Raw genomic sequence first — 27,050 nt, 5'->3', positions numbered from 1 at the left:
GGGGACACAGGTCTGGGTGATATGACGCCTGAGCTCTTTGCCAGAGCAAGATTCTGGAGGCATCAAGTGCTGTTTCCTCCTGTAGCACTTTTGTGGGCATTTTGGAGGACACCCCCCTCTCAGACCTTGAACTCCCGAAGAGTCTCTCTTCATGTTTTCCTTCAGGTGGGTGACTGCAGCTGCATCAGAGGCTCGGGACCCTTCCTCGGCCGAGCATCCCTTGCTCCCTCCACCTCCTTCTGCAGAGGTGGTTCAGCCCTGCAGGGGGCCCTCTCGGACAGGATCTGAGGCAGTCCGGGGGCTGGCTCTCTCCGTTGGGTCTGCAGGAGCCTTAGGCGCTCTTGGGCTCAGCAAAGCCAGGGACAGAGGTGGCCAGCGCATCCCCTGTCTGTTCCCTGGTCGGCTTCTCACTGTGTAGACTTCCGGGTCTGTGCCAGGCCTGTTTCTCACGTTTTCCTGCTCCAGCCGACTGACACTGAGCTGAGCAGACTCCGTGAGATGAGGGGAAAGCCCTGGCAGGTGGCATTTGCGGCAAAACAACTCTTCTCTGCAAGATGCCTGTTAGAATCCCCCGCTTCCTTATCTTTTCATTCACTTGACGTGGATGTGTGTGTGTTGAGGGGGTGGGGTGGGGAGAGGGGTAGTTTAGAGCCACAAACAGTTTTCAGCCATCTCTGTCTTTAAAAAATTTTAAACAGCTAATATATATTTCTAATATAATATAATCAAATATAATGAAATGACATTACATTGATGTAATTTAATACCATAACTTCCCCTATTTAAAGAATACTGTTCAGTGGGTTTTAGTATATCTACGCTTGTACAACCATCACCATAATCTGATTTCAGGATAGTATCACCCACCTAGAAGAGACTTCACTCATTAATAGTCACTCCCCACATCTTTCCCCACCCCCGCCCTAATCTACTTTCTATCTCTATAGATTTATCTGTTCTGCTTATTTCATGTAAAAGGAATTATACAGTGCGTGATCTTTTGTGGCCTTCTTTCATGAGCATGATGTTTTCAGAGTTGATCCATTTTGTAGCATGCATTGGTTCATTTTGATTTGCTTTGTAATACTCCATCGTGTGGCCATACCACACACATCAGTGGGTGAATATTTGCACTGTTTCCACTTTTTGGCTGTTGTGTAGAATGCTGCTGTGGGGATTCGCGTGTAATTTTTGCGTGTCCTTATGTTTCCACTTCTCTCAGGTAGATGTCTGTGAGTGGAATTGTCGTGGCAGATAGTAACTCAGTGTTCAGTTGTTTGAGGAACTGTCAGACTGTCTTCCAAAGTGGCTGCACCATCTTACATTCCTACCAGCCAATGTATGAGGACTATAATTTCTGTACATCCTCACCAACACTTGTAATTTTCTATCTTTGGAATTCTAGCCCTCCTGGTGGGTGTAAAGCGGTGTTTTATTGTGGTTTTCATTTGCATTTTCCTAGTAATTAGTGATGTTGAACATCTTTGTTAATTGGCCATCTTCTTTAAAGGAACATCTATTTACATCTTTTATACATTTTAAAACTCAGATTCTGTGTCTTTTTGTTATCATTATAAGAGTTTTTTTTTATATCTTGAGAATATGTCCCTTATTAGATAAATGATTTGCAAAAATTTTCTCCTATTCTGTGGGCTGGCTTTTAACTTTCTTGATGTCTTGATGTCAGTCATCCCTTTTTAAAGCCCTGCCTTACTTTTGGAATGTGTTATTCATTTTCCTGGGGCCTCTGTCACAACTGGGACCCAAATACTTCCATATGAACACCTGCTTATGAGTGTTCCCATTTTACAGGAGAGGAAACTGAGGCTGTCACAGAGAGGTTAGGGACCTTGTTCAGACAATACCCTTAGTAGATGTTGAAGGCAGGATTCTGGGGTGGATGGGGGTCTGGAGCCAATCAGGGATACTGCTTCCTGTAATCCTAATCTGAGATTATACATCTGCAGCCTGAAATGCTTTAGGCTGCTTCATCTAATCTCTTTCCAGCCCTGGAACTGGTGCCTGTACTGGTCTAGATCACCTGCCCCATCACACAGAGAGGGAGGCTGGGTTTCAGGTCTTTGGATGGTGGGGCAACACCAAAGCCATGAGTCTTGCCTCCTGGCTGCCTCAGCCACCTACATGGCCCATGGCCCTGTATCTCCCAGGGCGAGGCAGGGTGGGGGTGGGTAGGTAGCAGAACGTGGCCCCTTTGGGTATGGAGTAAAGCAGTTAATGGGGACAACAGCCTCCATGCCCTCTTGGAAGAACACTTGAGCACTATGGTGAATGTTTGCCCTTGACATACTTTCACAGGGTGTGACATTCTTGCCTTCTGAACTCTGGGGTAAGATGTGGAAGAACCAGTAAAAGAGAGGAGGACAAGATTGCAGGTAGTCCCAAATAATTCAGGAAAAGGGTCCAAGGGTCCCAGAGTGGTACGTCTGCCCCTTGTCTCTGAGAAGGGGGTTTTAAGGGGTTTCTAAGCACAGGTGCTGAGAGCCTGATTTTATTTTATTTATTTTTTTCTCGTGCAGCTGGCTTGTGGGATCTCAGTTCCCCGACCAGAGTTGAACCCGGGCCATGGCAGTGAAAGTGCAGAGTCCTAACCACTAGACCACCAGGGAACTCCCCCAAGAGCCTGACTTTTGTTGGGAAGTCCTAACCTGACTGCTGGAGGGGGCAGCCCTTCTGGTTTGGTCAGGGTCAGGGGTTGGGGAAAGGGCAGGGAGAGAGAAATTCAAAGCTGTTATGGGAAGCTTCAACTTCTGTCGCTGTTCTATCACAGGGCTTAGACTGCAGCAGGAGGGATCTGAGTTAGCCACCTGGGAGAACTTCCGGACTGTGAGGGGGTCGATCAGCTGTGGCAGGGAGGTCGGGCCCTTGTCCTCCTGGCCTGTTTGGGCAGAGATGTCGAGAAACAAGGGACATGGGCCTCAGTGTGGGGTGGTCTCCATAGAGATAGTGACAGAGGCGGGGGGTGAGATGACTTCTTGAGGAGGATCTGGGTCCCTTCTACTCCCCCAAGAGAGAGTTCCCTCCTGGCCTGCTGGACCGATCAGAGTGCCAAGAATTTAAATGTAGGGCCGGCCTGACCTTGTGGGTAGAGAAGATGACTCCACCGCCTCAGCACCTGCCAGCCACCTGCTCGGCGCTGGCCTGGTTGGGTGGGGCGGGGCATGTGCTGATGCCCTCGGACCCTGAGCTGGCCCTGCTCTGTGAGGCAGCTGGCAGGCTTGGAGAGCAGTGTCTGCCCACGGAACATTCAGTAAACCAATACCCTCCTGACTGAATGTGCCTTTGGTCCTTGGTAATCTCTGCCATCGGTTGGAGGTTGGAAAACCGGAGCCACACTCGGAGCAGACGCAGAGCTCTTGGCCAGTGGCCTGAGCGGCACGTCTGCCCTCTTGCTGCGCTCAAATATCAAGCACCAGCCCCGGGAACAGGGGAATGTGCAGTCTTCCCCGCCGCCGCCCCCCCCCCCCCAACCACTCTCCCTGCTTCCTCTCCTGCCAGAACTGCAGACAGGTGCAAGTTAGGTGGACCCGGTGAGACCCCAAGATCTAACCACGTCCAAGAAAGGAAATTCAAGCTTCCATTGATCAAATGCTTTTGATACCCAACGAAAGCTGCTTTTCACCCATCATTCCCTTGCTGCCCCGCCTCCTTCTGCTTTCCTTCGCTTCCTTCTCTCTCTTTTCTTTCCCAAATACTTAGAGGGCACATACTAGATGGTGAGCCCTGGGCTGGCCTGGGTGCTGTAGAAAGTCCTCTCTCTGAGTTGCCTGCAGACAAGGGAGGGGAGGGGGTGCGGCCAGATCAGACAGATGTGCCATCCTCCTTGACCCACAGTCAAATGCAGAAGATCTTGGCTAAAAGCCAGGCTTCTCAGGAGAGAAGTTTCTGGGGATGGTGGTGATCAGAGGTAGATGGCTTTGCAGAAGGACTGTATCTGTCTGGGGCCTGAGAGCACAGATAGCACTGAAAACAGAATTGTTTTTCAAATCAAAAGTGGCCGAACAACATTGCTCAAAGGCTAGAAAGTAGAGGGAAAGAAAGTAATCAAATTGCTCCAGCCTCCTTGTCATGCTGCCTGGTCCCGTAGTGGGCTGGGTATTAGGAGATCAATGGGATGCAGGGGTTGGTGAGGGTGGGAATGTTGGAGAAGGTGGAGGGAGGGTGAGTGGAGCACTGAGGAACCATATGCATGGAATCCAGGAGGGGAGAACAAACCAGGAGATTAAGAGGAAAGAGCACACAAAATCCCACAGTGGATGGGTCCTTGGAGCCTCGATCTGTTGTCCAGGCTGAGTGACATGGCGGAGTGATGGGCACTAGGAGAGAACAGAGCAGAACAGAGTTGTCTCTCTGGATTGTTCCTTGTTGTGCCTATTCAGGCCCTGGGTGCTTCTCCCTGCCCTTGGAGGCTGTACCTGGCTTCTTTCTCCTCGCCCAGGCAGTTGGCCTGCGGCTGGCTCAGAGGTGCTATCTGAGGCTGGTTTGCTTCTGGGCAAAGTTTAACTTCTTCGTTAGTGGTGCTGGTCTTCGGGCCTATCTCTCCATCAGCCTGTGAGGTTCAGCACCCTCCCTGGAGCTTTTGTGTGTCTTGCTCACCTCTCCTGCCTGCTAGCTGGTGTGCTTCTCTGCAGGCAACAGAGCCCGTCCCTTTTGGCCCATCCTCCCAGGCCCTGCTTCCTGTCCAATGGACAGTTCTGAGGCCATTTGTGGGAAGAGGTTTCAGTGGATCTGGGATCCATAACGTGATCTGTCCTTTCTTCTTTCATGATTCCCCTTCCTCTACTTCCTCAGCTGCTCGTGGGTGATTTATCCCCTGTACATCTCTTTCTTCTCTTCGCTCCTCCCCCTGCCAAGTTCAGTTCAGTTCAGTTCAGTCGCTCAGTCGTGTCTGACTCTTTGCGACCCCATGAACCGCAGCACACCAGGCCTCCCTGTCCATCACCAACTCCCGGAGTCTACCCAAACCCATGTCCATCGAGTCGGTGATGCCATCCAACCATCTCATCCTCTGTCATCCCCTTCTCCTCCTGCCCTCAATCTTTCCCAGCATCATGGTCTTTTCCAATGAGTCAGCTCTTTGCATCAGGTGGCCAAAGTAGACCTTCTAAGATCCTGACAAAGTTGCTGAGCTCACAAACCTTCCATAATAGGCAGCCTCCATTGAGGTGAAGAAGGACGTGTCTTAGAGTGGTCTGAGAAGGGGCAAAACTGACATCCTTGGGAGGCAGTGGAGGCACCATAGTGGTTGACAGTGTGGGCTCGGGACTCAGAGCTGCCTGGGGTCAAGCCCTGGCTCTGTCTCTTGCCCTCTGTTGACCTCGGGCAAATCATTTAGCCTTTCTGAGCCTGTGTTCTACCTTGTAAAATGGGGACAAGGATATACTTCTCTCGTAGGCTCTGAGAGTTAACTGAGGTAAGGGATGGGTGCTCAGTCCTGTGCCTGTTCAGAAGTCATCAGTCAATGTTAGTTGTCACTGATACCGGCACGAGGTCTTGGGTGGTACTGTACACAGTGCTTCTCTGAGTTCACTGATCCTGGAACAGCTGTAAAGATGCTTCTTTCTCTTTCATTTGAGAAAAGACATCAGGATGTAGGAGAGTGAGAATGACGTGATTATGGGTGTAACCTTGAATGCACTGTATAGAAGAAGAAGAAATAAAGAAAAAAACAAATCATTTGTTCTTTGTCACAAAGAACTGTCCGCGGTAACATTCATTTATTCAAGCAACAAATATTTGTGAAGTGCCTCCTGTGTGTCACTATTCTAGATGCTGAGCATACACTAGTGAACACAATAAAGGTCCTTGCCCTTGTTGTGATTGTATTCTAGTGGGAGAAGACAAAGAATAAATTTTTTTTTTAAGGTATAAATATATTTGACGCTTGGATAACACAGATCTGAACTGTGCAGGTCCCTTATACACGACTTTTTCTCCACAAATATGATACCTGTATTTTCGTTTTATGGATTTTTTTTTTTTTTTTTGGCCACTCTTGGTGGCATGTGGAATCTTAGTTCCCTGATGAGGGATTGAACCTGTGTCCCCGGCAGTGGAAGCTTGGACCACCAGGGAAGTTCCCCATTTTATGGGGGACTTTGTGGCGAAAAGTTTGTGTTCAGTTGGAGATTATAATATGTGGGATCAAAAGAACTAGTCCTGATTCTACCCAGACTGTTTCAACTTCTTGCCCTTTGGTGAGTCATTTATCAATTCCTTTGTTTTGAGGGCAGAAAAAGCAGTATGTGGATTTTTGACTGTGGGATGTGGATGTTGTGTGAGTCAGTGCCCTTAACCCCTGCATTGTGCAAGGGTCAACTTGGAGAATCCCAAGGACGGACGAGCCTGGTGGGCTGCCATCTACGGGGTCGCACAGAGTCGGACACGACTGAAGCGACTTAGCAGCAGCAGCAACTGTAAGTAAGAGAGCATATTAGAAGGTGATAAACACTCTGTGAAAAAATAGAGCAGAGTAAGTGTGATTGGGAGCTGTTGTTGGTTGGGTATTAAAATGTTTTAAAATTTGAAAAATTTTAAAAGCTTAACAGCCTAGGCTTCACTGAGGAGGGGACATATGAACAAAGAATTGAAGGAGGTAAGAGAGTCATCCAAGCAAATATCTGAGGAGTAGCACTCCAGGCAGGGGTGAGGCGGGCAGCAAGTGCAAAGGTCCTGAGGCAGAAACCCACCTGAGATGTTTGAGAAGCAGCACAGGGGCCAGTGTGACTGCAGTGAAGATTGTAATAGGAGTTGAGGTCAGAGGTAACTGGGACCAGATCATTTAGGGTCTGGTAGACACTGTAAAGATTTGGCTTGTACCTGAGCTGTTTCATCTAATGACACATAGTGGAGATCTTTTCATAATAGCACACAAAGAGCCTTCTCATTGTTTTCAGCTACATAATATTCCACTGTACATGGGTACTGCGTTTAACTAGTATTTTATTTAACTATAAATAACATGGACAGTTAGGTTGTTTGCAATTTTTAACTGTTTTGAAAAATGCTGCAGTGAGTAACCTTTTTATTTGTGCATAACACCACTTCATTTGTGCAAATCTGTCTGTAGGACAAATTTCTAGAAGTGGAATTGGCTGGATGAATGTATGCATATATAATTTTGATAGCGTCAAATTGGCTTCATAGAGTTGTATTAGTTGCCGCTCCCAGTGAGCAATTTGATTAGGGACTAGGAGGAAAATTTCTCTCCCTTCGGCATGCATCCTCCACACGTGAGCTTCTATTTTGTGTGTGCTGTGGCCTCTGACTCTTTGTGACCCCATGAACTGCAGCCGACCAGGCTTCTCTGTGCATGGAATTTTCCAGGCAAGAATACTGGAGTGGGTTGCCATTTCCTTTTTCAGGGGATCTTCTGACCCAGGGATTGAACCCATGTCTCCTGTGTCTCCTGCATTGCAGTCGAATTCTTCACCACCGAGCCACCAGCGTAGCCGCAGGGGGTGGCTTCTATTAGGTGCCCGTTATTTTCTTTACTCCTCATGACCCTCCTGTGAGCTGAGTATTCTTGTTCCCCTTTCACAGATGAGCAAACAGGCAAGAAAGGTCAAGTAATTTCCCAATGCTTACACAGCCAGAAAGATGTAGAACTGGGGTTCTGATGTCTGCCATTCCTCACCATGGCTTCATGAGGATGAGAGTCTGAGCCACCCTGCCTCTTGTTCCTCTGCTTCCCTGCCCTGTGCACGTGGGCATGTGGACCTAGCACTCCTGCGCCTACATCCTGGAGACCCTTGCAGGCCAGCGGCAGGGTGGGAAGCGGCCAACCCTAGGGACCTGTGGTCACACTGGCTGAGATGGCCTCCCCTTCGGTCCCTCCCAACATCAGCCCCAGTGGTGAGACTTGGGATGCTGCGATCTAGCTAATTCTGCTCTGGGTGGGGAGCTCCCCGCTGTCGTCTGCTGGGTCAGCTTGTTCCAGGGATTGGGTTTTGGCATTTCACTGATGAAAATAAATCAGCCTCTTTACTGCTGTGCATGGCCCTCGGAACCTCTGCAGCCTGGCATGTATTTCCAGACTTCCTGTAAGTCACTGTTTCTGTCCTAGCCCCCAGGGGCTCTGTGTCTGCTGCAGAAATAGCCTTGGACGAGCTTGGAGCCTGGAGCCACCCAAGCAAGACCACACAGGAGAGGAGCATCAGGTTTACAGAGTCCAAGGGCTCTGGGACACAGACAGTGCCAGGCTGAGCATCTTCTCTGTGTTGGATCCTTGAGCATCTAAAATTGGCCAGGATTTCAGGGACCATTAGCTGATTTTACTCTTCTGTTGCATGGAGGAATAAACTGAGGCCCATCCTCAATCACTCCTTGGTACTCTAGCCCTTTGACTCCTACTCTACTACTGTTTGGACTTCCCTGGTGGCTCAGACGGTAAAGCGTCTGTCTACAATGTGGGAGACCCGGGTTCGAGCCCTGGGTTGGGAAGATCCCCTGGAGAAGGAAATGGCAATCCACTCCAGTACCATTGCCTGGAAAATCCCATGGACAGAGGAGCCTGGTAGGCTACAGTCTGTGGGGTCGCAAAGAGTCGGACACGACTGAGCGACTTCACTTTCTTTCTACTACTGTTACTACCAGACAACGCTTTCTCTAGGCCTATGTATCATGCAGTGACCAGTTTGGATTTGGGGGGCTGAGTTGGAGAGAGTATGTTTTAGCTACAGCTGGCAGGATAGGAGTCTGGCGTCTAGGAAATCTGTCTTGCTTTTGAGGGACATGAGAATGGGGAACTGGGAACAGGAATGGATTTTCTTGACATTGAGGAGAGTCTTCCACCTGCATACCTGTCCCAATAGGGTGAGTGACCAGGGTGCATGAACAGGAAAGAGCAGGCAGCTTCTATAGATTTCTGATAAAGCCCCAGCAGGTTCTGCATGCAAAGGGGACCTGAGAGTCTTGACAGACTCCCCTTTCACCTGCCCCTCCTTTTTTTCTGTTCAAACATTATTTGCCCCCCAAAACCCTCCTGAAGGGACATGGGGCATCCTGCCCCAGATGGCAGGCCCACTGGACTGCCCTCTCACCCTTCAGGGCCAGGGCCTGGTCTAGCTCCAGCCGAATTGTGCAGGTTGCCAGCAGGGCCCCTTGGTTCTGGGAAGCAGCGCAGAGCAGTTGGTGGATGGGGGCCAGGAGCTACTGGTGGCCTTTCTCATCCTTTCTCCTCCCGGACTGCGTCTTCACATCCTTACAGCTAGTCGATGCTGGTGCTCGTTGGTGTTGCTTTGATTACTTAAAGAACTGTTAGCAGCAAAGTGTTCTTTGATGTTTGTTCTTCTCCTTCTCCAGGGGCAATGAGATCAGATTTTGTTATGAAAGTGCAAAGCTTCTCAGATCCTTCCTTCTCCCTTTCTGCCTCTCTGTCCCCCTCTGTCTGTGTACTGCTTGACAACCTTGGAGAATCAGGCAGGCACTCTTTACAAGGATGAAAGAGACCTGGGGTGGGGCCCTGGCTCCTGTCCAGACCTGTACCCCGTGGTGCTGTCTCTTCTGTGGGTCAGGAAGATCACTCCCAGCTTGTTCCTCTTCACCAGGGCCTTCCTGCTTCTGACCCACACCTACTCATGTGTGTGAGCTATGACACGAGTCCTGGGAGACCCCTACGGAGATGCCTACTGAGCCTCCTTATACTCGTGAGTGCAGAGGGAAAGGAAGCAGAGATTCCACCCAGACCCCCCATCCATCCCCATTCCCACATCCTCTCAAAAACAGAACCACAGAGAACCCCCTGCACACACCCATCACTCGTGCATAGAATCCCACTGACCTCCCTGCCACTGCACACCCCCACAGAGTGAGGAGAGCTGTCTTTATAAAAAATGACCAATCTGGTAACCAATACTTATGTGAGGTACTTAAATGGGCCTGTTAAGTACCACTGACATGGGATTGACCCCGAGAGATGGGTGTCCATCAAGGGTCCATCAAGGACCCCCAAGAGATGGGTTCCTTGTGTCAGTTGTGAACCAACTCTGGGGCAGTTCCCTACGAGTTACCATAAGTGCTTTGAACCCTGGCAGCATCGTTCAGATAAATGCCTAAAATTCCCAGGAGCCAGTGCATTGAGGACAGCGCCCACTTGGATGTTGTGGTTTGGGTTTGGTTGTTCTAAACCAGTGCTGTGATTTGATCCTCACTCTCCACTCCTTTCATCCCACTGGATCCTCCAAGCTCTCACTCTTTGCCCATCTTTCTCTTTCTTCCTTCCTCCTTCCTCTCTGGGAAGCAGAAAGAACTTGAGTGTCAGAGTCAGACTGGCAATGTAAACCACAAACCTCGAAGCCTCAGTTTCTCTATCAAGGATCTACCTTGAAGGGCAGTTGTCGAAGCAAACAGGAAAACATCCATTAACGTGCAGGCACACACTTACAACTCGCCCGCCCCGTTCTGTTGCGCTGTCTCATCCTTCCTGGCTCCCCAAGCTCCACATCCCACTCCCCACTCTTCTGCCATCCTTCCCAAGTGAGGACTGCTACTGAGATGGTGTTGAGGCCTTGGGAGGTGATCCAAGTGCAGCAGGCAGGAGGGAGGTGAGTGGATCTACCCTGTCCAGCTCAGCCGTCTGCCTGGGAGTTGACGATTCCCTTCCTGAAGGTTCTCGGGCACTGAGGCTTCTGTGTGACTCTCAGGGAACATGTTTCTGAACCGGGCCCTGTCTGCTGCCTTCCTGGGGGACTGTGTGGAGACCTTGGAAAGCTGGGGCTGTGCGAGGGGTGCCCTGAGCTCTAGGTCTGCCTATCTTCCCTCTGCTGTGCTGGAAGGCAGAGAGGAAGTCCTGTGGGGGTGCTGAGACTTGTTCCTGTGCTATACCTCACACCCGGCCCAGGCAATGGCCTCTCGCCAGGGTCCTCCCTCTCCCCCAGACTTTCACACTGCAACCCCTGGGAAGTCCAGGCCCCTCTCCTCCTTGTGTTCTACTTAGAACCGAAGTCTAAGAGCTCATCTCGCTCTTATCTCTCATCTTACCCCTTTGGAAACTGAGGCCCCAGGAAGTGACTTGGCCAAGGTCTCATGGTAAGTTAGCGGCCCCCTGGGTTTGGGACCCAGGACTCCTGAGTCAATCCTGAGCTCTGTCTCTCATACCCCAGACTCCCTCTGCCCTCACTCTGGCTCAGCCACTCTTGGCTGTGGCACCACTGACACTGAACACGGGACCATCCTGTGTGTTGGAGGATGTTTAGCAGCATCTCTCCCCACTGGATGCAATGGGATTTCTTCTGGATGAGTTAACCCCGAGTATTTCCAGCCATTTTCACATGTTCCCTGGGGAGCACACCACCCCAGGGGAGGACCACTGTCTAGGTGTCCCTTCAGCCCCTGTCTCTGAAACCTTACGTCTCTCACTAGGGAGGGCGTGAGGTATTCCTTCCCCAAAGACGCTCTTTTCTGCTTCCTGCTTCCTTTCGAGGATCAGGCTGCTGGGAAGCCAGAGCACTCAGCCATTTTGCTCCTTTACAATTTTTTTTTTTCCCATACTGGGTCTTCATTGCTGTGTGAGGGCTTTTCTCTAGTTGCGGTGAGTGGGGGCTACCTCTAGTTGCGGTGCACGGGCTTCTCATTGCAGAGACTTATCTTGTTGTGGAGCCCGGGCTCTAGGCATGCAGACTTCAGTAGCTGCTGCACACAGTCTCAGTGATTGTGGCTCACGGGCTCCAGAGTGCAGGCTCAGTAGTTCTGGCACACAGGCTTAGTTGTCCCAAGGCATGTGGGATCTTCTCAGACCAGGGATGTCCCTTGGATTGCAAGGTGGATTCTTAATCACTGGACCACCAGAGAAGCCCCATTTTGTTCCTTAAGAGAAAGAGCAAAAAGCCAGATCTGGACAGGTGCCATCCCTCCTTCCTCGTGGTCCTTGGTGTTGAAGCTGTCTCGGGAGGTAGGAGACAGGGTGGCATTTTCGGACATCCTGTTGGTAGTAACAGATGCCACAACATTTCCAGAGTTTGTTGATTGAGCAACATCACATCCTCAGAGTCTGGGCCGTTTTGTGAGACTCTTCTCTTTGCTGGACACTCGTTGCCATGAGTTTTGAGCAGAGAAAGGACAGGCCAAATGACATGTCCTGAAGCTTAAGCATCGGGTGTATTTCATCTGGGCCCAGTGAGCTAGCATCTCCGAGGTGCTATTCAGGGTGGGGCTGGGTAGGGAAGGAGGACTGAAAAGCGGATGTCAGAGTGGTGCTTGTATATATGTGGTGCCTCATTTCGAGCACCGCTGTGTGCTTTTCTGCTGTTCTGAGCGCTTTACACACATTATTATCGATCTTTGCAATACTCTCTGAGATATTCATTTTATAAAGAAACTGAAACTCAAAAAATTAAGTAATTGGCCCAGGGCTGCACTAAGCTAGTTAAGTATAGTGTCTGTATTTAAGCCAGTGTCTACCTGATCCCTAAGCCTGTGTTCTTAGTCACTGTGTTCCTGGAAGATGCTGAAGTGAGACAAATCAGAAGGGCTGGGTTTAATTTTAGGTTGCATTACTAAAGGCATGTGTTCCGAAGTTAGGAGGTGATAGTGGTGCCTCTCATAGGTCACATGGGTTGTCCCTTGCTTCAGAGTGATAAAAAACCTCTGGTAGCAAGTGCTCAGGTGGTGAGAAGCAGAGGGAGGTAGGGCGGACTCAGGGGCTTTGGGGGCAGGAGTAGGGGAGGATTGTCTGTCAAAGGAGAGACTCAGGATGTGCATGTCACATTCAGTGTCTGAAGCTCTCATGTGCAAAGATTTGGCTTGTCTGAGCCACCCCATTGGGTACCACAAACTTAGTGGAAAAGTTAAGGAGCTAAAATCTATCTGTTAGAGACACCTCATGATGCAATGGGCTTTGAGGGGTAGATAGTAAGATCCTTATAACTGAAAACAGTTTGGTATAGCTAGGACCTTTTTTTTTTTTTTTCTTGTGGCGGTGGGCGGGGGGTGCAGGGAGGTGGTGGTGGTGGTCCAAACCTGTCTGCCTTGCATTCTCAACTGGAGAGTGTCTTACAATTCCAATTCCCAGGCCCTACCCCTGACAATGGGCTTCCCTGGTAGCTCAGATGGTAAAGAATCTGCCTACAATGTGGGAGACCTGGGTTTGATCCCTGGGAAGATCCCCTGGAGAAGGGAATGGCAACCCACTCCAGTATTCTTGCCTGGAGAATTCCATGGACAGAGGAGCCTGGTGGGCTATAGTCCGTGGGGTTGCAAAGAGTTGGACACGACTGAATGACTTTCACTTTCACCTTCACCCCTGACAATTCGGCCTCTGGAGGTCTGGGGTGGAGCCAGGAAGTCAAGGTTTTCACAAAACTCCCCAGAAGGCTTCTGGTGCAGTTAGTCCCTGGGTGGTAGCAGGGAACCATTGGATCGGATTGCTACTCACAAGAGATTGTTGTATGATGATGTTTCCAAAGTATGGTATATGGGCCAGACTGGTAATTATATATGAAATTATTTTAGGTGTATTTATTTTAATGCATATTAGAGGAGGAAGTATATAGCTTTTGCACCAAATCTGTGATATCATGGGTATTGATGCCTCAAACTTCTTGAAGTTATATTTATTTTCAAAATTTTAGAAAATCTTATAAAATGATACTATTGATGGGGTTCAGGTGTGCAGATAAAGGTGAAGAGTGTATGCAAATAAAATCTAGGTTAACACTGTTGTGGGGCAGGGATGAGAAAGAGGGTAGACTGGTTGACTATAATCCTTTCAAGAGCCTAGTTTGTCCATTAGTTCTAGAAGGTTCTATGGAGATAAGCAGGATAATTACAGTAGTTTGTCCAAATTGTCATCTGACAACTGTGCTGAGGAGACTGGAAATCCTTCTGCCCCCCAGTTTGGAGCCTGGGTCATGAAACCCCTCTTCTCTCATCCTCATTCTTGATGATTTCTATGAAGTCTTTGTCACTGGGCTGGGGGCCTCCTCATCTCCTCAGTGAAGATGCTGTTAGGATAGGGCGGGGGCCAGAGTACAGGGCACTGTTTTTGTTCTTCCACTTATTTTCCTTCTTTACTTTCAGCTCTTGCTGCCAGGGGTTTTTATCACTCTGAAGCAAGAGACAACTCATGTGGGCTCTCTGACCTATGAGGGGCACCACAGGCCTGTCACCTCCCAGTTTCTGGAAAACATGCCTTTAGTAATACAACCAGTGCAGCCAGTGATGCTGACAACAGGGAGAGGACTAGGGATGAGCTGTCTGCTCTGAAAAGGGAGAAGTAAGTGGCCTGCATCTGTTATGGCTCTCCCTCCCGGGCCTGCAGTGCCTGACCTGGCAGTGAAGGGTCTGGGCATCAGCATGGGGAGGCTGTAGAAGCACTTTAGGATGGCAAACTCACCAGGGCTCTGGCAAGGAGACACCAGGCCCTGCAGCTCCCACTGTCCTGGCTGCAAATCCCTGGCCTGTGGGAGTGGGGTTGGTACATTCAGTTGATGTGCAGAGAAGAGATGGGCTTTGGCATCCTGTGTCAGGGACTTCTGATACTTTTAAAGGCACACCAGGACAGTGGTGGGGACTTTGGGGAGTCCCTTTGGCTTTTGAGGGGGCTGTTTTGGATCTGGGTGCCTGGGTGTGAGGGGAGATGTCACGGATTATTCCAGAAAGTTGTCCTTTCTGCCATTCGTGGTGGTCACAGGTGGGAACAAACTGCATATGAATGACCAGTCACCTGGAGGCCTCTCAGGTGGCCTGGCAGATCAACATCCTTGACCGGACATCCACTGGCCTTCCCAAAGTCAGGTTTCAGTGGTTGTGGTTCCTGGGCTAGAAGCCAAAGCTTTGCACTGAGAACTTCACTTTGGCGTTCCCTTCCCCTCCCATCAGCCTGCCTGTGTGATACCCCAGTCCCTCCATTCAGGCCCCGTGGTCACCCCTGGGAAATCCAGGAGCTCATGGGTTTTTTCCCCTTTTATAAGCCAAGGAAGTGTCCTGGCTCCTAGACTCTGCCCTGTGGAGGTGGGGGGACGGGTGGGATGGAGCGGGAGAAAGGAAAAAAAGACTTCCACCTTATTGTTCAGCAGCTGGAAAATTGTTGTCATCTGTTCTGCCTTTCATTTGCTGAGAATGGGAAAAAAATGTGGAAAAATTTGGGGAAATAAATCTCAATACCCTCGTAGGAACTCTCACCCTTCCCTCTACCTCACATCCCAGCCGTTTTGCTTCCACTTCTTCTCTGGGTCCTGGGGCCACAGTGGATTTAGGACTGGGGCTTGGCCGGGGTGGTACTGGGGCCATGCTGGGCTGTGCTGGGCAGGAGTGGGCTGGGGCCACTGCTGGACTAGGATGGAGCCAGGGCTGGAGCTGGGCTGGCCCGGCCACTTCTCACTCCGTGTGGAGGGCTTGGGAAGCCACTGTGATGTCATTCGAGAGCTGCATAGCTACAGGATGATAAGTGAAGCCCTGGGGACCCAGCTGGCTGAAATTACAGACAGAGTTTTATCCCACTGGCTTCCTACAAGCCAGAGTGAGGCAGAGCTGAGCGGAGAGGAGGAGAGAGCAGGAGAGAGCGAGTGAGAGCTGGAGGGAGGGAGTGTGTGTGTGTGTATGGGCAGGCAGGCGGCACTTGCTCCTCCCACCCCTGACAGTCCGAGGGAGCCTGAGTAGGACACAGACCGGGCGGCGGTGCTGGGAGCTGCAGCCATGGAGGAATTATTTGAAACTTGAGGGACGAGGGGGCACTTCAGAGCACGTCTTTTCCCTTCCCTCGCTCCCTCTGTCCAGAGGGTAAGTGTCTGCTGGGCAGGTGTTTCTCCTGTGTGGCTCCCTGCTGGACCTGGGGAGAGGGTGGTGGGCAGCTTCTGGGCGCAGGGGCCAGGGTCTGCTCTGGACCTGGACTGGGGAAGGGTGTGTGGCTTTGTGGGGCTGTGGCCAGCAGTGTGCTGCCTATGGGAGCAGATGGAGCCGACCTGGCCACCTCCCTCCTGGACTCGCTGCCCTGGGACACGGAGGAGCTGCTGCCTCAAATCTGAGGGGTGGCTGCATACGTAGGAGGGGGACCAGTGTATCTGAGCCAGCCTCACTCTTTGGTGTAATGGTTCATGGTGGAAGAGGATGGGGTGGGCAGAGGGCATGTGGTGGAGGCGTTGACTAGCCCCTGAAACATTGCCACTTACTCAGGACAGCACCCCCAACTCCCCAGGTCTGTGACCTGAACTTTGTGGAACCCTCCCCACCCCAGGGCTGACCTCCTGTGGGCTGCCATTCATGGCTTTCTCCTAACTTTGCCAGGACTCTTGGCGGCTCGACAGTCCCCCTGGCCAGGGATCTGATCTGCGAGTGTCCAGGCGGGTGCCCTGGCCTGGCAGAGAGGGACCTGGGTCGCTGTGGGCTCGGGAGCTATTTTTACCATCCGGAGTGTGCCTGTGATAGCCGCTGCCTGGACAGGCCGAGGGCGGGGAGTGGGAGTGCCAGGCTCTGCCCCTAGTGCCTGGCGTGGGAGCCGAAGGCCAGGCTGGAGTCAGGAGGCTGGCCCTGCAAGTTCACTTTCACCTCGTGGAAGTGGACGGGCCTGTGACGGGGCAGGTCACTCACTCTGCAGGCCGGGTCCCTCGGGTCTGAAGTAAAGGCCACGAGGAGGTTTCCTGTCCCTGCTCCCTCTCTCTGGAGGAATTCAAGTTAAGATGGTATCTGTGTAAAGAGTGTGGGTCCTTCCTGAGGAGGGCCTAGGGACACGTCTATCATCACCGCTTGACCAAGTCCCGTGTCTTATATGGTGAGGCTCTTAGGCCGCAGTCACAGCTGTAGAGTACCCCCCGCCCCCGCCAGGCTCCTCCGGCCATCTTCACCTTGAAGCGCCATCAGGGGGAAGAACACTCAATTTGGAGGCAGGCAGGCAGGCAAGTCTGTATGCCCTCTGCTCTGGGTGACCTTGGGGGTTTCCCAGAGCCTGTGGAACAAATGAGGGGGGCTGGGCAATGGATTAACTGAGCCTTTGAGGCCCTTCAGCTCTCCAGATCTCCTGGCTTTTAAAACGCTCTTTTGGCTCAGCCGACTTGCTTGATCCCTCTCAGACCTCCGTTCCGCTGCCTCTGAGCGCCGGCTGAGAGCCGTGGGGCAGTAGCCTCGGGTGGGAGGGGGCTCTAGTTTCTGTTTCTGCTTGAATGCTGGCTTTCTCCGTCTTCTGAGATTCGGATGGGACTGCGTTTGGACGCGGGGCTTAGCGCCTTCCTCGTTCTTTCCTACCTCAGCAGATTGGTGGGTGGCGGCCAGTTGTGGATCCGCCCTGGGTCCACAGAGGCGGGTTTGGGGGGACCTTGGTGAGGCCCCTTGTGCAGGGAACAGAGCCACATGTGAGAAAAGTGACAGAAACCCTGGGAAGAAGCTCGTTCTCTTCTCTCCACTCTCGGAAAGTGCAGTAGGTTCCCTGTGAGTGCTGCTAAGCGAGAAGAAAGACAGGTGTCTGTCTGGCTTCCTGGACTCATCTGTCCCTGCCCTCAGTGCTTGTCCCTGTGGCCCCCGTGGACTCTTCCCAGGGTGAACCTGCGTCCCTCGGGCTGCACCTGTCGCCTGCCCTCTTTGTCTCTCAGAGGCCGTGCCTCCTTTCTATGGTTCCCCTTCAGAGACTCGGGTCTTCTCTTCAGCCCCTAATTCTGAAGCTCTTCAGATCCCCCGAGGAAGCCCATTCCCATGTAGGAAAGTTCCAGAACTCTCTGCGAGCTGTTTTGAACAAAGGGTGACCTCAGGCCCTGGCTGGCTCTGAGGGGTTGTGTGTGTGTCAGGGTGGGGTGGGGTGGGGAGGGGGAGTGGTCAGCATGGGTGGAGGCCAGCGCTGTCACAGAAGGGCCGCAGGAGGCCACACTTGAGCCATGGAGCTGAGGTTTCCCACAGCCCTCTCCATCGCCGGCCCTTCCTCACTCTCACATCTGCCCTGGGGCGGCTGCAGCTTGGCGTGTTGCTCTGGGCTGGGCTCCTTCTCCAGCTCCTGCCACTAGAAGGTTTGCCTTTTTTGCATGTCCTCCCGTTTCTCCTGAATGAGCCCGGTGTTCCCCACAGAAGTCCAGATGCTGGGGGTGGACCCCCAGAAGCAGCACCCTAACTGTCATAGGCATATGTCTTAATTTAAGAAGCGTGTATGGACTCTGGGGTGTCCATCACCCCCTGAAATGATGTGCAGAGTTTGTATTTGTGTGTTTTTTGGGGGGTAATTCATCAGATACCCCCAGGGGATCTTGATTAAGAAAGTGAATGTCCACTGGACAGGGCTGGAGTGTGACTGAGGAGTCCAGTGAGGGATCCTGTGGGGTGGGCTCTGGCTCAGCCAATTTGCAGGGACCTCCATGGGCGCAGCCTATGCTACCAGTTCTGTAGAGCACCCTTCTCATGATATTTTTGCGGCAACGTGTCTCTTCTCGTTCAGGAAGCTTGGGGTCCACCTTGAATCCATAATTTTCTACTTCTCTGGATAGCAGTGGAAGAAGAGCATCTCAGTGGCTTACAGGGGTATATAAAACTTTAATGTCATGCATTGGTTGCTCAGATGGTAAAGAATATGCCTGCAATGCAGGGGACCCAGGTTCAATCCCTGGGTCAGAAAGATCCCTTGGAGGAGTGAATGGCTACCCACTCCAGTATTCTTGCCTGGAGAATTCCATGGACAGAGGAGCCTGGTGGGCTATAGTCCATGGGGTCGCAAAGTGACAGACAGGACTGAGTGTCTGAGCATGAATGTCCTGCAAGAAGCACTGATGGAACCTCTAATGTGTACCAGACCCTGCATTCTGTAAGGCCATCCTGTATAGCTATGTGAGTTGTGCATTGAATTGTGTGCCTTCTTCACATACACCACGTTATGAATCGTACTGTCTGGGAACTAGGTACCGGAGGATGGAGGGAAAGAGGTAAAGGCCTTCCTCAAGGAGTTTAGTGGGGAAAACAAGCATGGGCAATAATATTGACCATCTGGTGTGACCAGTGTTACAGTCATGGGAACAGGGCAGTGGGAATTTAAAAAGTTTATCTGGGTCTGGAGGACTGTAGGAAAGGGGGAAGGCCGAGGGAGGCTTCCCAGAGAGGTTCAAACTGAGCCTCCAGGAGGAAGAAGAGGTTTGCCAGGGAGGTTGACAGCTGTGGGAGCAGGATAGGGAAGGGACTTTTAGGAGAGCGAACAGCATGTTCGAGGCGCAAGGTGGGAAAGAACATATAAATAGTAAGAGTACAGTGGGGCGTGGTTGGAGTATCGAGGACAGTGAAGATGAGGCTTCAAAAGGCAGGCAGGGGCCAGATGATAAAAGGTCTGCATGTGTGAGGAGGCGGGGGGATTGGGCCTTACTTTGTGGGCGATGAGGGGTGTAAAACGGAGACAAGAGAGGTTAGTGTGCCTGGAGGTTTCAGGCCCAGCTCAAGGTGCTCAGTTCCTGAATCTTGTCACTCTGCAAACCTACCAGTAAGCCTCTGAGTCTTCACCTGATGGGCTGGGAGGCCAGGCTCCGCATGGTTTAAGTGGTTGAGTTGGTTGAGTTAGCTATTAAGATGGGGGTCTTCCTTCTGGGTGGTGGGTGTTTTTTGGTGCAGGGGTGAGGAGGGAGGGGCTGCTTTTCCTCTGCTTTTTCTACAGAATCACATCCCTCTGGCCTCCCTGGTACCCTTCTTCTGGCATTCACATGCCGCTTCTCAATAGCCCCAACCCTAGTCCCGACCCACCTTCTCCTGTAGCTGGGGAAGAGGTTGTAGCTAAAGGGTTAACGTGCCCAGAACTTGCTCCCCTGGCTACCTCCTGGCCAAGCCTCAGTGTTTGTCAGAGCTCACCTACCTCCCTGACACACATGGTTTTTGATGCCTCATTCCCACGTTTAAAGTGCTGAGTCCTCTCGGCTTGCTGGGGCCCCCGCCTGCCTCTAAACCACCTGTGTCTGGGGTGGGCACCGTGCCCCTTCCTGTTGGCAGCGCATTGATTTTCCTCCACATTGGTTGGTCATCACTGCTCTGGGTAATGTCTTTTAATGAATTGTTCTTCTGCTGGATGTGGACCCAAAGGACTTCTTATCACGAAGGGCCCCGTCCTAAAGACCTTAATAAATCACTCATGGTGCACAGCAGGCTTGCTGTGGGACACGGAGGGGATCTGTCCTCGCTGAATCACTTTCCTGCAGTCCACTAGGCTGGTACCCTTTGTTTTTCCTGGTTGGCCTGTCTGTGCCGACATCTAAACAAATGAGCTCTCCCCACTTGACATTAGTGAGAGAAGCGAAGGTCCTTAACCTCAGGGCTCAAAACGCTGGCCACCTGGGTCAAGGTTACTCAAGAGGTGACCCAGAAGCTGCTGGGAGCTAGTTTTAATGCTGATTCTTGGTCCTGCCCTAGATCTATGAGTAAAAATCTTTGGAGATAAGGCCCTGGAATCTACGTTGTTTTTTTTGTTTTTTTTTTTTAAACAATCCTCGGAGGAGATTCTTATGAACGTGAAAATCAGACAACTGTCCAAACTCTTATCACCTTAGCATCCTGTGTTGATTTCTTTTGTTCCTTTTGAAACACAACAGATGGACGCATCTTTCCTTTCCAGGGGACTGGCCTGTTCTGTGCATCCAGCCCCACTCGAACTCCCGCCGTTCACTGGAGGGAGCCTGGGGAGTAGGGAGTAGTCCACGTCCAGATCAGCTGGGGATTTTCCTCAGAGCTTTCCAGAAGCATGACACGCACATCTGAATTACGGCTGCTGTGGAATAGGGGCCCCTTGGTGCAGCCGAGCTCAGCGTTGAGGGTGGAGCCCAGGGCTTGGAGCAGCTGCTGGGAAGAGCGAGGTGTGGTCAGACAAAACAAGCAGGGCCTGGAAGGGACTGTGGACTTCACTTCCCTAGAGAAGTGGGCAGGAAGTCCAGTCTGGTCTGGGCTGGGGACCTGGGAGAGCTCCCCTCTCTGGGCTGCCCATACCTTGTATTCCCCCTTCTGCTCCATTGTCACCCATCTCAACACCCATGGGCCCATCTGTATCCCCTGTCCCCTCCCACTGCGGGTCCAACTCCCTCTCCTCTGAGATGCTTTTACCTGAGTTGGCCACGCCCATGACAGCTGCTGGGACTTGAAGATGCATCTGGTGGCTCCCTAGCTTGAGAGCCTTGAAGCCAGCTTCCCTCACCACTCCAGTTCCCTCTCCTCCTCCCCCACTATTTCAGTCCTCCCCTTTGCTCTGGCCGCCTCTCTCTTTTGCCCTTCCTGCCTTAATAGATTGAAACCGACATGTTCCGGCTCCTTGTGGTCCTGGTAAATAGCTCTTAATGTGGCCGTGGTCGATGGGGCGAAGGGGGTGGTGAGTGTGTTGTGTGGCATGGGGACGGGGGCACTTTCCTTCATCTCTGATGGGAGCAGCAGGTGTTTGTGCCTCGTGGGTTGTGCTGGTGGTGCACTAGGGTTTCAGTTGAACCCTCCTGGGGGCTGACAGACCTGGGTTGGGCCCAGGTGTCCTCTCTTAATTTGAAAAGGAAGATGACCCATTGAAAGTGTAGAACAGCCTGGAGCGTGCTGCCAGCCCTGGGCGTCAGGAGCAGCCAGCCTCTTCTTTGAGGACAGAAATAGACATTTCCATTTGTGCTTAGCAAATAGGATTCAATTAAACAGCTTCTACTTCTTCGATTTTCTTACTAAGCCCCGGTGGCCTGGCAGTTATCCTGTTGTTGTTCCTGCAAACAGTAGCCCACACTGGGGTAGATGACATGACAGAAGAAGTTTAATATTGGCATTTTCAAAGTCGATGGAGAGTGGGGTTGGCCCAAATGGGCCAAGATATCGGGTAGTGGTGATCAGTGTGAATTCCCCCTTTCTGTCTTGGGAGATGCTTTCTTATCTGTCTTGCCAAAAACTCTTCTTTGGTGGAGCCTAGGGACATCCTGGACTGGGTGTGCTTTTTCCTGGAAGGAAAAAGCCTCAGGCCTGCACTGGTTTGCACCCAGGGGGTCTCATTGCCTTCTGAGTGTAATTGGGAGGCCGTGGGACACCTCACCTTTCACTCCTCTCCCCGCTTCCTGGACTGTGTACATATGGACCTGGGAAATTAGGGGGTTCGGGGGATGGAAGAGATCTCTAGTCCAGGAGGAATACTCTGTCATCTCACAGTGTGGGCTGCAGAGTGGGGCCAGGGCTCAGGAAGGGGCCAGCAGCTTTCCTTTCCAGGTGAGAAGGAAGGACAGCTCTTCAGATTCCCAGTAAGTGGTGTGAGGGGCCCATCCTTGTGGGAACCTTCCCCTCCCCTGCCCCCAACCCTTCCCCACCAAGATCTGAGTGGATGAGAACCTTCTGTCTGTAATACTTTTGTCCTCTGGAAACAGCCAGCCGAGTCTCTGTTTTGTGAGTGTAGCACGGAGCCCGGTTCTTTGGAAGGACAGGGCACGAGGGGCAGCCTCTCAACTGCATTTCGGCCGGGTTAGGGATGATCCAGGGCTTCCCAGGTGGCTCAGCGGTAAAGAACCTGCCTGCCAATGCAGGAGACACAAGTTCATTCCCTGGGTCAGGAAGAGCCTCTGGAGGAGGAACTGGCAACCTGCTCCAGTGTTCTTGCCTAGAGAATCGCCTGGACAGAGGAGCCTGGCAGGCTGCAGTCCACGAGGTTGCAAAGAGTCGGACACAACTTAGTGACTAAACAACAACAACAGGGATGATGCCAGGCAAGTCGGGAGAGGCAACGTGTGCACAGCTGCGTCTCAGTAGCACTAATGGCAGGCTGTCGGAGAATCGGACCTTTCTCTGCCGAAACCCCATGTTAGTTCAGACCAGTGCCATCCCCGTAAACCTTCGGCTGTGGCAGCACTCTGGCCCAGTGTCACTTGGGGCCTGCTGCTGGCTGAGGTCCCAAAGCCCCAGGGAGAACTGGGGGCAGAGAGACGCTTCTGGAGAGTTACGTGAATGGGCAGCGCCTCCAGCCCCCAGGGGTGTGTGTGCACGATGGGCCTCCTCGAGCATCTCAGTGCTGGTGCTTGGGTGACGTCATTTGGTTGGCCTGTGGTTTGTGTGTGTGTATGTTGATCAGGATGTTCCTGTTTTGTGGTCGTCTGATCACTTGTTTTTGGCCGTGGGCTTCTGTATGAGTGTTTATTTTTAGAGGTTGCCACTTCTGGCCTGAGGGCTAGTCCTTGGGCATGGTAGGAGCTTGTATTTTCTTAAATGTTTGTGGCTTTAAATTTAAGTACTTATTTTGGGGTTTTGCTGCTTTTTTGTGTGTTTTTTCCTAAGGGTGTGTTTGTGTGTGTGTGTGTGTGTGTGTGTGAGGTATAACAGTGTAGAATAATAAGTTATGTGGTCTTCAAAGTTCTGATTTACTTTTAATTTACTTTTATTTTAAATTAGTTCTGACTTAAAATCCCAGCTTTACCAGGTACTGCATGCATGCATGCTTAATTGTTCAGTTGTGTTGGACTCTTTGCACCCCCATGGACTGTAGCCACCAGGCTCCTCTGTCCACGGGGATTCTCCAGGTAAGAATACTGGAGTGGGTTGCCATGCCCTCCTCCAGGGGATCTTCCCAACCCAGGGATCGAACCTGCATCTCTTACGCCTCCTGCGCTGCCAGGTGGGCTCTTTACTACTAGCACCACCTGAGAAGCCCTGCCGGGTACTATGTTTCTGCAAACACGTGGTTTCACCTTTCCGAGTGTCAGTTTCTCCATCTTTAAAATAAGCATAACAGCCCCAATTCACAGGATTAGAAATAATGTATGTGTAAATGGAGCAAGGCGTTCCCTGCATGTTAGCTGATAATATTAGCATTTGTGTGTTTGTATCCACACTCGCTCTTTCTGACTGAGGGTGCCTGTCTGGTGCACTCCACGAGTGCCTGTGTCTGGGGGTTTGATTTGGGTGATTTCTGGTGGGAATGTGTGTCTCTGGATGTCTTTGTGTCTGGTTTTCTGCGTGTGACTGTTGGTGTCTGGGCTGGAGTCTCTGCAGTGTTTGGGAGGGGGCTTTCTTTTCTTGCCAGTTGAGGGCCTGCCTTGGAGTGGGGGAAGGGGAGGGGTGTGTGTGTGTGTGTGTGTGAAGGCTGGAAGCTGGGCTGCTAACTGTACAGGGTGTGAAATCACTGAGTTCCTCTGGGCGGGGAAGTTCTTCGCTCCTGAGTCAGCCCTTTGGCCTCCCGCCACCCAGCGCTCACTTTTTCCTTTCAGAGAAAGTATTGCTCATGGGGCCCCCAGAGTATCTGCGGACAAAATGACATAGGGGTCACCTCTCCCTGAAGAAGACCTCTGCCTTTGTGTTCTCCATCCCTAAGCTGTTCCCTCTACTCCTGGCCCCTGAAGCTCCTTTCCAGAACCCCCATGGGCCCTGGCATTCAGAGGGAAACTGTTCTCTTCTAACACCAGTCCTGCTGGCTTTACTGAGCTCCAGCCTGGCCCAGCCCCTGCGGGTCTTTGGGAAGTGAGTGCAATGCCAGAGCCAGGCTTTGAACTGGGGCATCTTGACCCCAGGTCTCCTGACCAATCTGGGGCTCCACTGCCTGGCCCTGGCCCTGGGTGCTGGGGAGGCTCTGCTCAGAAGCCTTGGGAAGGGGTCCGTTTGTCCTTTCTGCCACTTTGGCTCTATCTCTGGGGGTTGAGAGGATTCCCTTTGGAGATGCTGAAGGTGGTACATGGTGGGGGCTACCCCTACGAGTCTGCCAGCCTGGCTGGCGGTGCCTGCCCAGGCTGGCCACACAGCCCTCATGTGACCCTCCTACTCCGCACAGGAGGGTTTAGTGGCTACCGGTGGCAGGGACCCAACCCAGCCTGGCCGCAGTCAGCGACCACCTCCCACTATGGCCATGACCCCAGTGGTATGTTCTGCTCTCAGCAAATTCCCTTTGGGGGTCCAGGGAAGGGAAGCTCTCAGATGCTTTCCTTGGGAGAATGGAGGATGTCCCACCTCCCACTGATGTCTGCTCTCTGTCTCTCCTCTGGTCCCTCTCTTGTAGAGGTTGTGGGCCATACCCAGGGACCCCTGGACGGGAGCCTGTATGCCAAGGTGAAGAAGAAGGACTCCTTGCACGGCAGCACTGGGGCTGTCAACGCCACGCGGCCCGTGCTGTCAGCCACCCCCAATCACGTGGAGCACACCCTCTCCGTGAGCAGTGACTCGGGCAATTCCACAGCCTCCACCAAGACAGACAAGACCGATGAGCCTGCCCCCGGCCCTGCCAGTGCCCCTGCTGCCCTGAGTCCCGAGGAGAAGCGTGAGCTGGACCGCCTGCTCAGTGGCTTTGGCTTGGAGCGGGAGAGGCAAGGCGCCATGTACCACCCTCAGCATCTCCGGTCCCGCCCAGTGGGAGGCCCTGCTGCCCCTTCCTCTGGCCGCCACATCGTCCCGGCCCAGGTTCACGTCAACGGTGGGGCCTTAGCGTCCGAGCGGGAGACAGACATCCTGGACGATGAGCTGCCCAACCAGGATGGGCACAGCGTGGGCAGCATGGGCACCCTGTCCTCCCTGGATGGAGTCACCAACACCAGTGAGGGTGGCTACCCGGAGGCCCTCTCCCCGCTGACCAACGGTCTGGACAAGCCCTACCCCATGGAACCTATGGTCAACGGTGGGGGCTACCCCTATGAGTCTGCCAGCCGGGCAGTGCCTGCCCAGGCTGGCCACACAGCCCCCATGAGACCCTCCTACTCCGCACAGGAGGGTTTAGCTGGCTACCAGCGGGAGGGACCCCACCCAGCCTGGCCACAGTCAGCGACCACCTCCCACTATGGCCATGACCCCAACGGTATGTTTCGCTCTCAATCCTTTCCTGAAACGGAGCCCCAGCTGCCCCCAGCTCCAGCCCGTGGTGGGAGCAGCCGGGAGGCTGTGCAGAGGGGTCTGAATTCCTGGCAGCAGCAGCAACAGCAGCAGCAGCAGCAGCAGCAGCCTCGCCCACCTCCTCGCCAACAGGAAAGAGTCCACTTGGAGAGCCTTGGGCTCAGCAGGCCCAGCCCCCAGCCACTAGCAGAGCCCCCCATGTCTGGCCTCCCTGAGTTCCCTCGCGCAGCCTCCCAGCAGGAGATCGAGCAGTCCATCGAAGCCCTCAATATGCTGATGCTCGATTTGGAACCAGCCACGGCGGGCGCCCCCCTACACAAGTCCCAGAGCGTGCCTGGGGCCTGGCCAGGGGCTTCTCCGCTCTCTTCCCAGCCCTTCTCTGGCTCCTCTTGCCAGTCCCACCCACTGACCCAGTCCAGATCTGGCTACATCCCCAGTGGGCATTCCTTGGGAACCCCTGAGCCAGCCCCCCGGGCCCCCCTGGAGTCTGTTCCCACTGGCAGGCCTTACTCACCTTATGATTATCAGCCATGTCCAACTGGGCCCAACCAGAGTTACCATCCAAAGAGCCCGGCCACCTCCTCCTCGTCTTCCTTCCTTCCAACCACCCAGAGCTCTGTGGGGCCTCAGCAGCCCCCAGCCTCTCTCCCTGGCCTCACCACTCAGCCTCAGCTTCCACCAAAGGAGGTGACTTCAGACCCATCCCGAACTCCAGAGGAGGAACCATTGAACCTGGAAGGGCTGGTGGCCCACCGGGTGGCAGGTAAGAGTCTCAGGGGCTGTGAGTGCTGGATGTCCCCTCTTTATTCCCTCTACACTTTCCCTCTTTGATCTTGGTTGGCTTTGCTAGGGGGAGGCACAGCCATCATGCCTCAGTGAGTGCCATTTTGGCCTGGGGAAGAGGCTTTTAGGAACCTACGTGCCACCCATCCCTTCCTGCATTCTGTGCCTGTTAGACTCCAAGCCAGGCCTTGTGGTTCAAAGATCAGTGTCTCAGGAGTTTTCAATCTAGTGAGGAAAGAGGTACACAGACAGATTATTCTAACAGAGTGCAGTGTGTGCTACAACAGAGATGGGGACCAAAGCCCCAGAGCCTGGGAAAGGAAGGCTTACCACTTAGGACAATCAGGGAAAGCTTCCTGGAGGTGGTGACTCTCGGACTGAGTACAGATTTTTCTAGGCAGAGATGAGATGCTCTCTGTAGCTGCCTGTAGTGGAGAAGGTTGAAGGGAGGCCTCTGTGGACTCCAGTTCCTTTTTTGGCCCTCCCAGAGGCATAACAATGTCTGAAAGGGTGCCCCAAAGCCCTTGGACTGTATCTGAGTGTTTAACCCTAGTGGGTCC

The 27,050-nt window shown here is 52.6% G+C and overlaps 1 protein-coding gene across 15 annotated transcripts in view; it reads left to right on the top strand.

Moving 5' to 3' along the window:
* TNS1 (tensin 1) overlaps window positions 1-27,050 on the top strand; it is a 216,229-nt gene that overhangs the window by 140,057 nt on the left and 49,122 nt on the right. For all 15 annotated transcript variants that reach the window (XM_061384478.1, XM_061384457.1, XM_061384530.1 and 12 more), the window contains one exon: window positions 24,884-26,470. In XM_061384478.1, coding sequence (XP_061240462.1) covers window positions 24,884-26,470 — 1,587 coding nt within the window. The remainder of the gene's footprint in view (window positions 1-24,883; window positions 26,471-27,050) is intronic.

This window comes from Bos javanicus, chromosome 2 (genome assembly GCF_032452875.1).
Source record: "Bos javanicus breed banteng chromosome 2, ARS-OSU_banteng_1.0, whole genome shotgun sequence".
Taxonomy (NCBI): domain Eukaryota; kingdom Metazoa; phylum Chordata; class Mammalia; order Artiodactyla; family Bovidae; genus Bos; species Bos javanicus.
The sequence above is the reverse complement of the archived record's forward strand: the minus strand, read 5'-3'. Positions and strand labels throughout refer to the sequence as shown.